Here is a 17,501-nt window from a genome sequence, read left to right on the forward strand (position 1 = left end):
AACAATACAGAGGTGTAGAACTGCCAGTGCAGAGCAAGACAGCATTCACACAATTTGCCATTATGTTATACAACTTGCTGTGTGTTTTCTGCTTTCCGATTTAATGGGATCTTTTATTTTTCAGAGGGAGAATGCAAGGACACAACTCACTACTGTACATTTGTAAAACATCTTAAGTTATGCCACATAGATCTCTACAAACAAAGGTGTTGTGAATCGTGTACTGGAGCATAACTCTTCTTCTGAAAAAAACAAACCCAAACCGAAGCGACATGAAGAAATCCTACCAATTTGTATAAAGTCTGTACATAGGAAAGTGTTTGGCCCCCTTTGGCGCCAAAGAGATCCAGATCTGCAGTATCTATAACGTAGTTCATCCTTTGGTACCTATTCACTGGGGATCTCCTGAACACTAACAATGGAAGCACATTGTATGAAGTCTTTTTTGTAACTAACCCACTTAATATGAAATAGGTGTGACATTAGTGTATGTGACTGACCGCCACAAAGTGCCTGGGTTAAGGGCTCTGTGGTGTAGTGTAGAAGAGACTAGTTCTCTATGGACGTTGCTACACTTCGGGTTGGTTTAGGATGTTATAAAGGAAACAGCTGGAGAGGCTAATTCAGAGAATAACCCTGACATGCAGAACTTTCATTGGTAGAAACTGGGAATATTCATTGCTGTCTGATCATCTGTCCTGTGCATTGGCAGGACCCAAAAATTATTTTTTCTGGATGTTGTTTCAAACATTCTATGAAGTATTTTCAGTAAGCGTGGTTTTAAGATTTTGGGGGCTATGGTTATTTCTCTAGTCAAAAGTATCAATTTTTTGCAAGGGAAACCTCTTACATATCTACTTTCAGCTTCCTCCAGTTCTAAAGAGACATGGCGGCACTTACCATTCTGCATTGTTAATTATGAGCATCACATTTCATCAGGACTGTGCTAATATTGGTCTGAGCCAGTGGTGATGGATTATGTGGATACCCAGGCTGACTGGACCACCTTACTTGATCAGATAAAAGTCTCCCCAAAGTATGTCATGTGAGGAGGCCTAAGAAGCACTGGAGGAAGTAGGAAGTACATTGTCCATGCTCTTCACTTGTCCTGTAGTAATAGTGCAGCATATAACCGCAATATAACCACAGATCTCAATGTATAAAGAATCACCACCTAAATCAAACCCCGATGTATTAGGGTTAGTAAGTGTTGCACTCGCTTTGTCTAGTTGAAATGATGGAATCCAAAATTCACTGGTGAAACTTGGGATTTGGAGCGATGACATTTCAGCTGAGTAGAATCACTGGTGGAGAAGTGAAATTCTGGCAGAAACGGAAAGAATCGGGAAATGGCAGAACGTTCACTGAATAGAATCACTGGTGAAATAGTAGAATTTCTGATGAATAGAAAACACAAATAGACGAATGCAATTAAAAGACGCAACATCAAAAGTTACTTTGATGGAGAGAAGCTTACTTTTATTATGAATAATCTGTAGAAAGAAATATATACTTATAGAGTTGAGTCATGTAACAGATGGGGGGATTAATGTTCTACTTACTCCAGTTCTGCATAACCAGCCTGGCCTTTCTATGCAAACACTTTGGATCCCAACAGGCAGGGCAGGGCTTGCATACAAGCCAATATGTTTAATGAGTGAACTTTGTATCTGTGCAGTATTTGAAGAAATTGGTGAGTTCAACAAACGTTGCAGGGGGAAATGTGTTGCATTATATGACAGCTGCAGCTACGGTTTCCAACCGGCCGTTATTTTACCAGCCTAGCCTGCCAAGGCCGGAGCCGGTATTACAAATTTACCAGCAATGTAGCTGCCGGTAAATTTGTAATACCTTAAAAAGACCCCACGGCCCGCCCCCAATCCCCTGGAAATGTAACTTTTGTTCTCCGTCTTGAAATCTCTATGCCACGGCCCGTCCCCTTTTATGTCATGGCCGGCCCCTTTTTGTTCCTGCCCCCCACCAGCTGGTAAAAAATTTAGGAAAAGGTGGAAACCCTAGCTGCAGCCCAATGCCTTACAAATGACATCCATGCATACTAGCAAACAAGGCAACATTTTTACATCTGTGAGTACCTGTTTCATTGGGAATTTTAGGTGATTGGAGGTAATAAGGGCATGAAGGACTCATCTAAGCCAGTGCAATTTTAGAGACAGCCTTAAAAGCACCTTTTCCTCTCATTGGCTCCTGAACCAAGTCTAAATTGGGGAAAGTAGGAAAGCACCCACAATTTAATTTCAAAATGGCTCTTAGCCTTTTATTAAAAGCCCTGAAGCAAGGCGTACCAGCACAGGGATAGGTCTCTGGGAAGCTTCACTATTAAGAAGCCTCCCATCAATGGCTTATAGACTGGGAATTAGGCTTACTTGATTAGCCGGGCCCCCCATCTTTCTGAGAGCTGCTGACTTCGGGAAGGCATGGACGTTTAAGGGGCCCTGGCCACCAATTTTCTTATAATGTGGGGGGGGGGCCTGGCCACCAATTTTGTCCATCATTTTTTTTTCATGTCGGGTCCTAGCCACCAATATTTTTAAATGGGGGGGCCCTGGCCACAAATGTTTTTATGGGGGGCCCTGACCACCAATAGGGGGCCCAGGAAATTTTGCAATTTCTGATGGCGGTCGTGAGTGTGAACTTCCTCGTACCCATTTCAGAATAGCACAGGGGGCAGATAAACCAGAACAGGGATATCAGCATATTCAGATAAGGCTTCTGAATAGCAATGTTTTCTACACAGATTTGGAACCCTCGCCCGTACAAGAAAAAAGGTGTTTCACTAAAGTGATTGCAACACAAATCAGTGCCTCAAAAAAATGTTACTCTCAATTATTTAAAGTTTTAGACCACCTCCTTGAAATCTAAAACGACATCTTCCTTGCAAATAATCTTCCCTTAAAGCTGCGCTCTCATATGCATACACAACAGTGCACAAAACATAACGGAGGACCCCACTTGGTGCACAGTTTTTTTCAAACAGTAATTAATTAAATAGAGGGAGCACTCAGCACAACAATGGGCCAGAAATATGTGTTCACAACCAAATAAAGATTCAGTGGAAGAAACTGCTTGGTGAATGGGAACATTTTCCTGTGAAGTGAGTGCGTTGGTGCCAGAGCGGTTACACTGCATGCTGGCTGATACTTTCATGGTCAAGTGTTTCATAACAAAAATCTACTTTCTGGAATATGTTGCTATGGGACATATAGTTTGTTTTCCCAACTGAAGTAAACCTGTTACTGCTGAGGGGCACCATTAACTTTATGTCATAGGAAAAACACATAAGAACAGTCTTTCTTAAAATTCATGCCATATTTCTAGTTAGGGGATATCTCTCTGAGCCCCTTAGCTGTGTGTCACCCAAAGCTCGTTCCATTCCACATTGAAATAGACTTGCAGTCAGTAATCTAATGTGGGAGGATGGTTAGCCCAAGTTATTAATAATAGCGAATACGTGTGACCCAACTAAGGGAATTATTGCACAGCCATAAAAAAAGTATGAAAAGCATAAATAAAGATATTAAGGGCAATGGCACTTTGGACTATTCCACATGTTTTGTTACCCAAATGGTTTACACCTCAGTTTGGCTAATGTAACATCCAACAGTTTCTCTGCTGACAAACAATATACACATGGGTGTTTTAAGCCAAATCACCCATAATACATGGGGCAGTAGTGAGTCATCACATGAAATTAACCTTGCGCTATCAATTCAGCCCTGGTAAGCACATGATCAAGTTTCAGATCTATAAAGAACTCTGACTTACTTGAATTGGTCAATATGACCTACACCTTGGGGTTTTTTTTATAAAAGGTTGTGTTGTGTTTTTCCACAAAAAAAATTTCAAGGGTACTTTTTGATGAAATATAGATTTTTCGGGTAAAAAAAACCCCTTGAATTTGTTGAGATTTATTATACCCCAACCGACACTAAAATCCGAAGTTGTGTCCAGGGCACCGAATGCTGGCGAATTTTCGCTAGCATTAATTCGGCAATCAAAGCAAAGATGCGCTACCATTGGCTAATTTGCATACGGCAGGATATGATAACGTTGAATGGACGTATATGTTGCAGCAAATACATTACATTACACAAGTCCAGGGAACCTTAATAAAGAAAATAGAATTGTTATAATGCCCTACACATGAGCCCACTGTATAGTTTATGTGCCATATGTTAGAGAATGTAGGGGGGAACACGGTTACCCAAAAAGAAATTGTAAGAACCTTTGTAGGCGATCACTCTGAAACTCATATTGATAAGTAAATCTGCCCGGTAGGCACATACAGCAGATACTGGACCAACCAAGGTCTGAAATAAGGAGGAAATTTGAAAGCTTGGATCTATACCTCTATACTTGCTCTAATCTAGCCTAGTCCCTTTAGTTCACTTCTCGTGATGGGCGAATTTGTCCCCAAATTAGCGAAACGCATTGAAGTCATTGGGAGTCAAAATTATTTTGAGGCACGTCAAATTTGAAATTTTTTTATACGCGAGCCTATTTTGTCCAAATGCATTAACGTCAAGAGGTGAACAATTTTTATGCGCGCAAGTATTCTGACGTGCCTATGACTATGTATCTCTAGATACGAAATGCGTTAGGACAGTTGTTTTTAACCTATGGAATAAACATCGAGATTTTATCCAACCTGGTGTGTCACAGGAGTGCGTGCTCATTCCACGATTTTTTTTGCATTTCTCCCCAAGTTACCGGTTAGGGGCACTGCACCTGGGCCACCAACCTTCATCGGTGAGTGCGAAAATGCTTACAGTTCGTTTGCCGAGAATACTGAACCTGTAAGCGACGGACCTGGGGCAATGCACCCAGGTCAAGTCCTATATCGGATGAGCTTTTATTTCACTGCGGATTTTTCGATGGCCAATTTTCTCCGCAGTTTCTCAAATGTATTCGCCGGCGGCAAAATGCATAAATTCATTGCAAATTTGCTCCTGCCAATTTATTTGCCCATGACTATTCACTTCTCTTTTTTAAAAATCCCATGTCACGTTTTTTTTGTTTTCTAGTGTTTAGTTGATATGCGTTGTGGATTCACCCCCAGTTGAAGGGCACTCTTTACAAAAAACATCTGCAAGCAGGGCCCTCTTTAGATACAGAGTCTGGATCTGCAAATACTAATTACTAAGCCAAAGATTAATAAATATTATCAAATGATTATCAAATGATGGCTAAATTTTAAGTAGCTGCAGGTATTCATTTTGGTTGCCACAACCTGGCTACCTAACCACTTTTTTTTTCTTTTTTAAAGAAACAGTCTGCTTTTCATACGGCTTGCATCACTGAACGTTAGACAAGAACTACTGTATACAAATACTCCAGTCTTTTAATTCATTAAGGGGTCTTATTTGTTATTAGAGATTTATAAATTAAGAGAGAAAGTTTGTAAAATACATTTGTACATATTTATGGTCTGATTTAAGTGCAATATTTTGTTCTGTACAGTGTGTAATAAAGATTTTGGGACATATATTTTCTTATTAGTAGATTGCGTCATTGGCTTCCCCTCCTCGTATTTAAAGTTCAGATATGCCAATTTTTAGCACTTTTTGTTGCTACGACAAATGTGTCTTTGGTTAAGTATGCATGCAATATGGAAGCATAAATGCTGGAATTTGTTCTTATAGAAATGAATTTGACATTCCCATTAAGCTTATTATTCTTATCATAAGCAGTAATCAAAAATGTTTCTTTCATCAACACAATTACTGTATTTTGTCAATAAAATATACTTGCGTTACTCTAAAATGGATTTTGTTCTTCTTGAATCACTCCTCACCTAGTGCTGTCATATTTATAAACATATGTAATAGACAAGATCATAGACTTTAAGAGTCTGGTTTAATATAATGTCTATCACTATGATATCTGTATTATAGCCTTTAAAGGGCATCTATCGTGAAAATTAACATTTGGGGGCCCATTTACTTAGCTCGAGTGAAGGAACAGAGGAAAAAAAACTTCGAATTTCGAAAGTTTTTTTTGGCTACTTCGACCATCGAATGGGCTACTTCGACTACGAATCGAACGTTTCGAACTAAAAATCGTTCAACTATTCCACCATTCAATAGCCGAAGTACTGCCTCTTTAAAAAAAAATTAGACCCCCCTGGTTCGCCACCTAAAACCTACCGAAGTCAATGTTAGCCTATGGGGAAGGTCCCCATAGGCTTTGCTAGCTTTTTTAGGTCAAATAAAAATCGTTCAATCGATGGATTAAAATCCTTCGAACCGAACGATTCGAAGGATTTAATCGTTCGATCTAACGAATTGCAGTAAATGGCACACACCTTGCTAGAAGAGCAGCAGCAATTCTATAAAAGCAGCAGTTTTAAAACAGTTACCTCTAATACATCTTCTAGGCAAAGGGTGCAACGCAACCCCCACTAAAAGATGTATTAGACCTAATTGTCAATAATAAACTGACTCCACCTACTGAATGAAGAAAGAATGAAGAGAGATGGGTTGCTAAAAGAGAGAGTGAAGAATAATTCTGTTAATACTTTAGTTTCCTAAAGTTTCTTATTAGTGATGGGCAAATCTGACCCGTTTCTCTGAAAATCCACAAAACGGTGAAAATTCGTTGAAAATCAAGTCTATGGGGTATATTTATCATGTATACCTTCCATGTCCTCTGCCTTGGATATCAGATCATATATATACAGTATCTTCCAAGAATACAAGTCAGAAAAGTAGTCCATGTGCCTTATAGAATATTATATGATTAGAAAATAAATATTAAGGGGATGATTTATTGACATTTGAATTTTTTTGTGCTAAAACTTGAATCATGCTTAGACAAACTTGTATGAATGATATTTATGAAGCGCAAAAAATTCTAAAAGCTGACAAGGTAATGTAGAGGTTAAGTTAATAGCAATTTTAAGACATTTTTTTTTCAATGTGAGTTTTTCTACATTTTTCAACCCATTGAAAATGAAAAAAAGTAAAAAAAAAATCAGGCTATTTGATTTTTTTTCATGAATATTTTCTAAGGATTTTTTAAAATTCAGATTTTTTAATAAATAAGCAAGCATTCCATTTTCTACTTTATTCAAAGTAGAAAAAACCCTAACATTACATAAACTTGAATTTTGATGAATAAGGCCATTTAAAAATAGCTTTCTTCACCTAAAGGCCCCCATACACGGGCCGATAAAAGCCGCCGACAGACAAAGTCGGCAGCTTATTGGCCCATGTGTGGGGCCATCCTACGGGCTTCCCTGATCGTTATCTGGCTGAAAGTCGCTGACCGGGCAGGGTAAAAAAAATCAACATGGGCATATCGCTCATTTGGCGGTCTCCCTGTGTATGGCCACCTTTAGTCTTCCTTCTTGGTGTCATGAGTGATTATACCATAGACTCATACACGAGATTATGTTATCTGCAATTGCTCTATTATGCCACAATACATTGGAAATCTATGACAGCCCGTTCACTCAATTTTTTGGAAAACAGTAATCAATGACTCTCTCTAGAAAGAAACTAAAATATGTAGCCAGAGGCTGCCCTTAAAAATTTGATGAGTATGAGGCAACTGGGTAGAAGCACAAAGATAATAATGTGGTATACAGATATCCAAATATATGGATGATTGAATCACTAGACCCTGGCCCTTGAGACCTCCTCTTTCTTCTTCTCCCATATCTATTTTCTCTGTACTTTGTATAATTTGCTAATTCTTGTTTTTATGATCAAAGTCAAAGTCTTTAAAAACTTTTTTTGTGCTGTCATTTAAGTGCTTCATCAGAGGCTCCTAATGAGTATTGACTGTTTAACTCATATTCCTGTAAGAGCATAGAGTTTATTCCTGGCTTGTATTTTGGGATGTGTAAAGTAAATTTGCATTATTAGGCATTATTAACAGTTGTCCTGTTGCTTCACTGACTGGAGGCATCATGCATGGACAAGCTGGATTAAAACTCCTATTTGCCAAAATTAGTGTCATTCAGTGGCTAAAAGAAATGTTGTTAGCTGAAGCAAACCATACCTTCTTCCTTACATATAAATATCAGTTTGCAGAGAATTGTTGTCATACTTTTCAGTATAAGGGAATATAAATGGTAGATAACTAGTACTTTTTAATATGCACTACTAATCCTTTCTTCAAAATAGTCACTAGAAATCTCAGGTCTTCGAACACAGCAACAAGCGTGCAGTGAGTAACAGCCAAGATGTTTACACCAAGGTCATTTTCAGTGTATAGATATGGAACGTGTGAATTGCCAAGGCAACATTTTCCATATTCTTGTTTGCATGGTTACTGATGTATTTATACAAATAAAAATAAAACAGAACACGGGTCTCTTAAAAGACTGAAAAGATATTTTCATACTTCTCTAATTCTGTTCATTGTCCGAGTTGGGGAAGGAAGGAGAGTCAATGAAGCACCCAAGACACTGTGTCAAGGTTATTAATGATGTCAAATCTTTACACTTCGCTTTGATTAAAAATGCAGGTTTTTCTGTCCACTCGTTGTGTGGCCTTTAGTCTCTGTGGGCTACGTTACGAAATTTGCAGTGACAGCCATGTTATGTTTGGCGCAGGTTAGAGGAATTACTCTGGGTTGGTTGGTTGATGTTCCATGTCCTCATTTTCCCAACACATGATCCTGACATCTTCCATGCCAAGTCATGTAGAAACTGCCCTGAGTTCTGTTCCTTTATGTGAGTATGACTTAGCTACTGGTTTATTTCAGGTGAATTTAAACACCGCAAAAAAAAATGCCACTCTATGTATTTGTTTTAGTTTTATTAGTCAAAATCGTAATTTATTGAAATTAAGTACAATGTATAGAAAAATCAAAGTGTAATCTTTTTTAAAAATGCAGTAGCAATACCACTGATTGAAATCAATCAAATGGGGTACATTGTACAGAAAAAATTTTATTTGATATATATTTAAAATCAATACCACTGATTAGAAGAAAAGAGTAAAACAGTCTGCAGAATACCTAAGCTTGACCCATTGGTTAAAACTAGGTCACCTGATAATTACACCCATGTGAAGTATGAACTGCTGCAAAATCGATGCCTTAAATAGTGACTGCCCTGCTGATCCGGAACACTGTTAAATATAGCCACTAAAGGACCAGGAATTGGCATGGATTTTTTGAAGTACATTTTTTTTAAAAATAAATAGTACTCAAATTGTGCACCATTTACTGTAGTATTCAATAGTTCCTTATGTATCTGAATTTAGTTATACATTAACCCAGACAGAGGTAGTTGACTGCTTCTTTAAATCTCTCATAAGAGGTATGGTTCTTAATTTGGAACTAAATAGCATTGATTATATACAGTGTACACACTATGGGCGTCAGGTTTAAAATCATACGAAATTACGATTCGTTGATGCTAATATATATAAGGTAAGAATCTATGAACATAATAATGTAAACTTTGGTTATAGATAATTTCTGTCGGCTTTAGTTTTTAAATACCTATAAAAATATATCATTAAACAGAAGCTGAAATATCTGAAAGCAAAGGAAAGTGCTTAGTAAGAATTTATTCTTTTGCTGCTTGCTGCTCAATGCTCTGTTGATTAACGGCTTAATTAAGTGTGATTAAGACATAACAGCGATTGCCTTTGCAGTGGTGTTTCCATTAGTAAAGGCTTTCATTTCTGGAGTAAGAATCTTCTGAAAGATCTTATGGCCTCTCTTATCAATGCTTTCAAAGACGTAACCAGGAGGTGATGGATAATTTGCTGGGCAAATCTCGTTCTTTTTGGGTGTGTATTCAGAACGGTACATCGTTGCACCTTCAAATGGAGCAGATGTGCGGAGCGGCATGTTTAAAGGCTTAAAGCTCTGGGTTGGATTCATCTCATGGGGTTGATAATGAGATTTGAAAGTTGTTAGCCCTTCAAATTTCCCACTAGGTTTTGGAATATGATTATCTCTCTTGATCATTTCTTGACGCCCTGCTTCCCAAGCTCTAAAATCATCCTTCATTGTTGAATTTCCTTGGAATGGAACGTTGCTTCTTCTTCCATGGGAGACTGGCCTGATAGCGGCAACCGTTCCCACCTGATGTGGAACATAATCCAGATGAGTTGTTGTATCACACTCCATATGAGATGTGGGAGGCACATACTCATAGGATTTGTGAACATACGGTGCAGGCATTGACCATGGCTGAAAACTATCTCGGAATTCAGTAGCACCCTCAAACTGAGCACTGCTTCCAACTTTGCCGTGCTCTGGCTTGCAGCTTTTAGTTATCTCTCCAAGTGCACCCTTAAAATTTAGACGATGGGTTGTGAGATCCTCAAATGGCTGGCTGCTTGGCTTATATTCATTTTTTTGTCTTACAAAACATGGTTCTAGCTCATGGGGAACATATGATATGCGATGACTTGTTGTTCCATCAAAAGGAATGTCATTACGCTTTGCAACACCGAAGGGCTTAAAGCTCTCTCTTGGCATTATCTGCTTTGGAAAAAAGTCATCCTGAAAAGTAGTTGAATTTCCAAACTTCTCTTTTGGTGGTTGGTAAACACGTTCTTGTTTAGCAAGTTCTCGTTTATGAATTTCCCATGGTCTGAAATCGTCTGAAACAATATTTTGAAAAAGAAGACATTTTTTATTATTATTTTAACAGGCTTATTTTAAACTGAACTCGAGAGAATTAGTTGCATTACACAAAGAAATCCGAAAAAAGGACATTTTGGACGAATTGAAATTTAATGATTTTGATTTAGCCTTTCAGCAGCAGATACTAGACTGTCACTAGTATGAATAATTAGGAAGAACTCTCACATATAAATATGTCACCATCACCCCATAAAACTAATAAACCCCTTTTGGATTGCCCACTGTTTCAAGAACTGGCTGCTGGTGTAAACCAAATGGATTTTTACTTGCAATTATTTGTGTTACCCTATGTTAATTACATAAAAGATAGTGGCCAAGATTTAAATTCAACACAGTCTGTAAGATGGAACCCACCATTTAACATAATACAGGTTTACAAGCCATAGGCTTTTGCTTGAACTGATAAAGCCCATATAAAGAACCTTTGAAGGACTATATACTGAAAGCTACAGAATTTTTAGTGCCCACAATTTATCACCCATTTGGTTAACTAGGTGGAAGTTGTGGAAATTGCTTGGGAGAGCAGAGACTGCGTCACTTATAGGGGGTTATATATCATTATTTACTGCTGCAAACTCCGATCAAATCCGCTCGGGTTTTTTACCCTTATTTATTATCAAATTTTCCAGAAAATTTGCTTTGCGGAAAAAATAAGATTTTCAAAATTTTTTCGGATTGTTCACCTGAAAACTCTGAATTCTTATGTTGTTTCCACAAAACCCAGCGCATTGATTTATATGCAACCACAACAGGTTTGAGATGCCGGATTTTCAGATTCTGACTTTTCCATCCTCGCGGTTTAATAAATTCAGAAAAATTCATGATTTTTTTTTTCACTAAAAATTCGGATTTCATACTAAAAAAAACACCAATTTTTTTTTAGGTTTTTGGCATTCGAAGTTTAGTAAATAACCCCCAGAGAGTGCTGAATTACCATATCTAGACTAACACTTATAAAATAAGAAATAAACTTAAAACGTACTCTAATACAAATACGGTTAAAAATGCCATACAGGTATTTTATATACTAAATTTACTGCACCTGCCTAAAGGTTCAGAACCCAACAGTAATAATCCAGGACTTCAAAGTTGTCCCTGGAGCTCCCCAACTCCAATCTTGTTGGTCACATGTTCAGTGTACTCTGAGTGGCTGTAGATATAAAGAGCTGTAGCTGCTTGGGCTTTTGTTAAATCTCTTGGGTTTTGAATAGCTGTTCCATTTTAAAATGTGGGCCTATAATGTTGCGCCTCTAAGTTCGGTAAGAAATGTGTAAGGCTTGTCTTTTGTGGAGCCTTAATTTTCTCTACAATTAAATTAAATTTTTGGTCTAAAATAATTATACATTCTAATCCAGCATGTTTTGGATATAGTTTGGTAAGAATACCCGATCAGGGAACCAACATATCATATTTTTCTATTTGAGCCACTGCTTCATATAAATCTAAGTTTGTAATGCAACACATTTTTCACACTAAACAGTTACAACTGACCAAAATAAACATGTGAGGATTTTTTAGAAAAAAAAACCCCACCAAATGTTTAAATTTTTAACCTTACCTTTGTATGTAGGATTTGTATCAAACTTTCCAGGATTAGCCTGCCTTTTATCCACTGGACGTACTGGTGCCACAGGTTCTAGTTTGTGTGGGTTATAATCCTGGTTATAAGTGGTTCCTAGATCAATGCTGCCAGGTTTAGGCTGATATTCATTGTGCACACGTACAGGACGATTAATCACCTCATAGGGGACATAATCCGATCTGTAAAATAGGCGACAGAAGAAATAGAAATCAGACACCAGCCCACTCCTGGGTATTTTCCATGCATGGCAGCTGTATGTGATAGGCTCACTACCAAGTTTCCACAGCAGGTGAGCTGCAGCTGAGCAAAGAGCCAATAAATTATATTTATTCAGCAATCTTAGCTATTTTAGTTATTATGACCAACTTGCACGAGACGGAAGGCTAAACAAATACCTGTACATTATGGAGAAATTCTTTTATTTACAACAAATTTCAAATTTTGCAGAGCAAATACTCAACTTAAGTTACATTTGGGGGGTTATTTATAAAAATCCGAATTTTTCTGATTATTTAATTTAAAAAAGTCTGACCAAACTAGAATCCACGATTTGACTTTATTTATTATTAAATAATAATGAAAACTAGAGCCATACATTTTTTTCGGGAGATTTTTCCCGAATCACTCAGGCTTTTTGATTTATCAGATTTTTGCCCGAAATATTCGGATTTTCGGGCTAATTCCAGCGCAGACCGCAGAAACGTCCAAATAGGATAGAGACCTCTCCCATTGACTTATATAAAACCTCAGCAGGTCTGAGATGGCGATATTCAGATTGAGACTTTTTCAGCTTCGGGGGAATAATAAATCTCGAAAACTCGAGTTTTTTTTCACTAAAAATTCGGATTTTATAGTAAAGAAAATTAAAATTTTTTGAGTTTTTAGCATTCAGAGTTGAATAAATAACCCTCAATTGATGTGTGGCTTACATCAAAGTGCCCATTCTGCAAAAGTGTTTTTTTTTAAACTTTGTATATTATGCTCGCCATTGCAGTTACACAACATAAAAACCCCTTCAAATGAGAAATTGAATTTCATTCATTTTGTTTGAATGAGAAATAAGGGGTATTTTTCCCTATTTGGTTTTTGTTTTATAGTACTGTAACGCTCTGTTCTCATCTCATATTTTCTCAAGTACACACACGTATGTTCTATTTACACATTTATACCATACCTTAATGACAATATTTCTTGCAATATGTCCATGTGTTTCAATGCACACAAAAGATTGTGTTTTTATAATGGCAGCTGAAAAGTGGCTAACTAAGGCAATATCAGAATAACCCAACAAAAACCAAACTAAATTATGAGTAATGTACTAAATTGACCACAAATTATAATTTTAGTTTCAAATTCCATGTCAAAAGGCAATGGTTTCCTGTAATACTATACTTCACACTAGTGGAAAAATGCTATAGGTGATAAACAGAATTTGTTAACTAAAGAAAGAATTGCAGCTTGAGAAATTTTAGTAATATTAAATAAACAATTTCTGCACACAGAAAATAATAAACACTGTACTTAAAGGTTGTTATGCCTTCCATTCTTCCATGCTCGCCATTGTATTCTTGCTTTGGTTTCATACTCTTTGGAGGTTGTACATGATCGTACTGGGGATACTTTTCCACGTATTCGGTAAGAACACATTGCTTTCCAGATTTCTCAAAAATATGAGTAGGATTATGGGGACAACGGTGGCGCCTGTAAGAAAAGTGTTTAATGACACGAAAAACCATAAACCCAAAAGCAATTTAATAGATACAAATTACTTAAAGGAGAAATGTATATTTATTTTCTGTTTTTTTGACTGAAATTTTATCACTGGCACCCCGACCCAGAACCTTGCTTTCTCCCTCCAGTCATTCACATCTGACAGAGGTGGCCAACTTTTAGGATACCTGACAGCAAATGATCCCACTTTTGTAAAACCGGCTGGCATACAAAGGCTTAAACCGATACTGTATTTGTTATAAAGCAATATACTGTTGTTGTTGATTAGTTGTTTTCCTGGAGGAGAAAACTACAGGGCTCATTTACATTTGAAGAGTGCCGCAGCCAGTGTCAGACTGGAGGCCCGGAGGCTCACAGGGCCGCCACCTCTGTGGCCACCACCTGAGTCCCCCCAACCAGCCACGACCCCCAATGGGCCCCCACACGTACTGGTGCTGTAGTTGAGGCAGCAATCGTGGCCCGGGGGGGAAAGCGATCAGGGAGCAGCTTGGGCTGTAGGTGGGTGCGGGTCTGGGTCAGCGGGGTTCACCAGGTTTTAACCCAGTGTCCCACCGGCCCAGTCTGACTCTGGCCGCTGTAGTAGCCCATAGATTGCTGCAGTTGTTGTATGAATATCCAACATTCATTAATGGTACTTTAGAGGTGCTCTGTGCATTTCTGCATACAGGTGATCTCTGCCTCTCTTTGTGAACTGAGTGCCGTGCACCTACTGATGCAGTAGAACCCTAGAGCTATCACCACCTCAAATGTGGACTGCATCAATTGATTCAGCAAACTTGCACCTAACGTATCAGGCACATACATCATTTTGAAAACAATGCTATCTATACACCAAAGATTTTCAGCGGAATTGCATCTAATTCTCATCCAAAACACATGAGTTTAAAAGCATCCCCTTGCGACTGTGACAGGTGCATTGTCACCTCTGTCCCACAATGAAACTGGAATTATGGGGGAAATTTTGCATCACTAAAAAGGATGGCAACCTGCACCTAAAATTGCACGATGCACACTTTGCTTTGGTCATACCTCCCAACATTTTGGAAATAAAATGAGGGCCAAAAAAGTTGGCGTGCATAGCATGGAGAAATTTTTTGCCCACACCCATTTTTGTGACCACACCCCCAATTGCCATGTTCATTTTACAAGATTTCACAGGTTATAAAAGTTTGAACATATTTCTGTGTTTTTTTTTCAGTTATTACAATTTTGCTAATGAAGGTGAATTGCCCTTTAAGCTGTGAGTTTAACATTTCCCAAGGGGCTTATTATTTTATATTATAGATACATTTGTATTGTTACAAATGTATCTTATCTTCTGTTGTCGCTGTTCTGGGCTCTCTGCCAAAAGCCAATTAAGTTAGAAACTTTGTTTTTTTTTTTCTGGCTGTTCAGTGCAGAGAAAACCTGGACTTTCCAGTACAAATGATGGACTGCAGGTTGAGCTGTAAAAAGAGGGACTGTCCCTCTAAAAACAGGACAGTTGGGAGGTATGCTTTGGTGACTAAACTATTATTCTAAATGACCCTTAGCGCCACTCAGTCCATCCAACCCCTACTTTTTATTACTCATCTTTCTATTCAGGTCCTCTCCTTTTCATATTCCAGTCTCTTATTCGAATCAGTGCATAGTTACTAGGGTAATTTGGACCCTAACAACCACATTGCTGACATTGCAAACTGGAGAGATGCTGAATAAAAAGCTAAATAACTCAAAAACCACAAATAATAAGAAATGAAAACCAATTGTAAATTGTCTCAGAATATCATTCTTTAGATCATAGTAAACGTTAACTAAAAGGTGAATAACCCCTGTAATTGGTTTCCATGGGTTACTGCCCTGGTACAAATCCGTTCTGTATTGAGAAATTAACATCGCTTACTATCTATTAACCTTTATAAATGGAATAATGTATAACCTTTTGTAAAACTTAAGTCAGGGAGAAAGTTGCACAACCGCATGAAGGCTCTAGGGGTAAAGTCCACTCCAAATGCGTAAATACAATTCATGGAACTTGGGGGCACCTGCAAATATCCTCATATTTCAGAACATACAGTGCATTATCTCTTATAATTCATACGTTTCAGTGAGTCATGCGACACAAAAGACACCACTAAACACTGAATATACTGTAACTGACATCACTGAGTAGTGACGTGCGGGCCAGCCATATAACCGCAGGTCGGACAGGTTCAGGCTGACCTCGCACGCTCCTTTCCAGGTTTGCGGGCGGGTTGAGCTTTTCTGACTGCTCTCCCCGCCAGCAACCTTCCAAATGCCGGCTTCCGACTTCCGTGTTGCCTCTTGCCCTGCCCCTTTTGTGACGTCATCGGCTGGGCGGGGCAGCGCGGGTCTATAAAAGGAACCCAGTCGAGTCGAACTCGGGCCACGCAGGTGGTGGGAGGACTGTTGGCAAAAAAAGCCTTATCCGCACATCACTATCACTGAGCATTGCTTTTATAGATTAAATAGTCAATAAAGTAAAATATCTTGTCAAATATATAGTGAATAAAGTACCCCCTCTTGTAAAATATAAGTATATTATAAGTTACCGAGGAGTTTCATGACCATATAGAAACACGAGGCCGAAGGCCGAGTGTTTTTATACAGGTCATGGAACTCCGAGGTAACTTCTAATATCCTCATATTTTACAACTGGGGGTACTTTATTTATTATAATACACAAGTTTCAGTGAGTCATGTGACAGAAATGACATCAGAACTCACCGTTTATAACTGATGATATCAGAACTCACCGTTTATAAGGATATAATTTACAAGATATTCATGGCTTTTGTGTATTATAAGGATATTATACGTTACAGAGGAGTTCAATGACCATATAAAGGCTCAAGGCCAAAAGCCAAGTGTTTAGATACAGTTCATGGAAATCTGAGGTGACTTCTAATATCCTCATATTTAGCAACAGGCAGTGTCGGACTGGCCAGGAAAAAACCCGGTAAACCCCGACCCTCGTTGGCCCCCGCCGGGCCAGAACCCTTCTCCAGATATTTAGAATTGCAAAAAATTTTTTTTATTATAATACACAGGTTTCAGTGAGTCATGTGACAGAAATGGCATCACTATGCACTGATTATAACCAATGACATAACTAAGCACCATTTATAAAGATATAATTTACAGGATATTCATGGTTCTTGTGTATTATAACAGAATTATTATATTTTTTGCATCATATATACATTGTGTACACAGCCACCCCCACTCTCTCCCCCATCCAAGAACTTCTGCTTCAATCTCGCCCTGGCAGCAACAGCCTCGGATTTCCACGTTCACCATTTTGCATATTAATGAAACTGGCTCTTACCCGCAAGTGCATATTTCACAGATACATTTGCGCTTCATGTCTCGCAGTGCAGGTAAGTATGTGCAGGCAGTAAGCTCTTCTCTACGCGTATGATTCGTATTAGCCTCTCCAGCCTACACAATCCGCTTCACTTGTAACTATGCAAGCACACGGTCACTTAGCAACGCTCCGGCGTCCCATCAACAGCGTATGACTGCGTCATGACGTCAATAGTACGGGCCAAGGGGT

The 17,501-nt window shown here is 38.4% G+C and overlaps 2 protein-coding genes across 3 annotated transcripts in view; one reads left to right on the top strand and one right to left on the bottom strand.

Annotated features, from left to right (window-relative positions):
• The window catches only part of adamtsl3.L (ADAMTS like 3 L homeolog), a 262,968-nt gene extending 260,513 nt beyond the window's left edge, over nucleotides 1–2,455 (top strand). Inside the window, exon 31 of the mRNA XM_018253141.2 lies at nucleotides 125–2,455. Within this exon, the coding sequence (XP_018108630.1) occupies nucleotides 125–234 (110 nt within the window). The 3' untranslated portion in view covers nucleotides 235–2,455. The remainder of the gene's footprint in view (nucleotides 1–124) is intronic.
• Nucleotides 2,456–8,768: 6,313 nt separating this feature from the next.
• On the bottom strand, nucleotides 8,769–17,459 carry saxo2.L (stabilizer of axonemal microtubules 2 L homeolog). 2 transcript variants are annotated; one of them, NM_001093710.1, is given in 4 exon segments: nucleotides 8,769–10,589; nucleotides 12,191–12,393; nucleotides 13,736–13,915; nucleotides 17,274–17,350. In NM_001093710.1, coding segments are annotated over 4 exon segments (1,410 nt in total). In that variant the 5' UTR covers nucleotides 17,312–17,350; the 3' UTR covers nucleotides 8,769–9,600.
• Nucleotides 17,460–17,501: the final 42 nt, after the last annotated feature.

This window comes from Xenopus laevis, chromosome 3L (genome assembly GCF_017654675.1).
Source record: "Xenopus laevis strain J_2021 chromosome 3L, Xenopus_laevis_v10.1, whole genome shotgun sequence".
NCBI classification, from domain to species: domain Eukaryota; kingdom Metazoa; phylum Chordata; class Amphibia; order Anura; family Pipidae; genus Xenopus; species Xenopus laevis.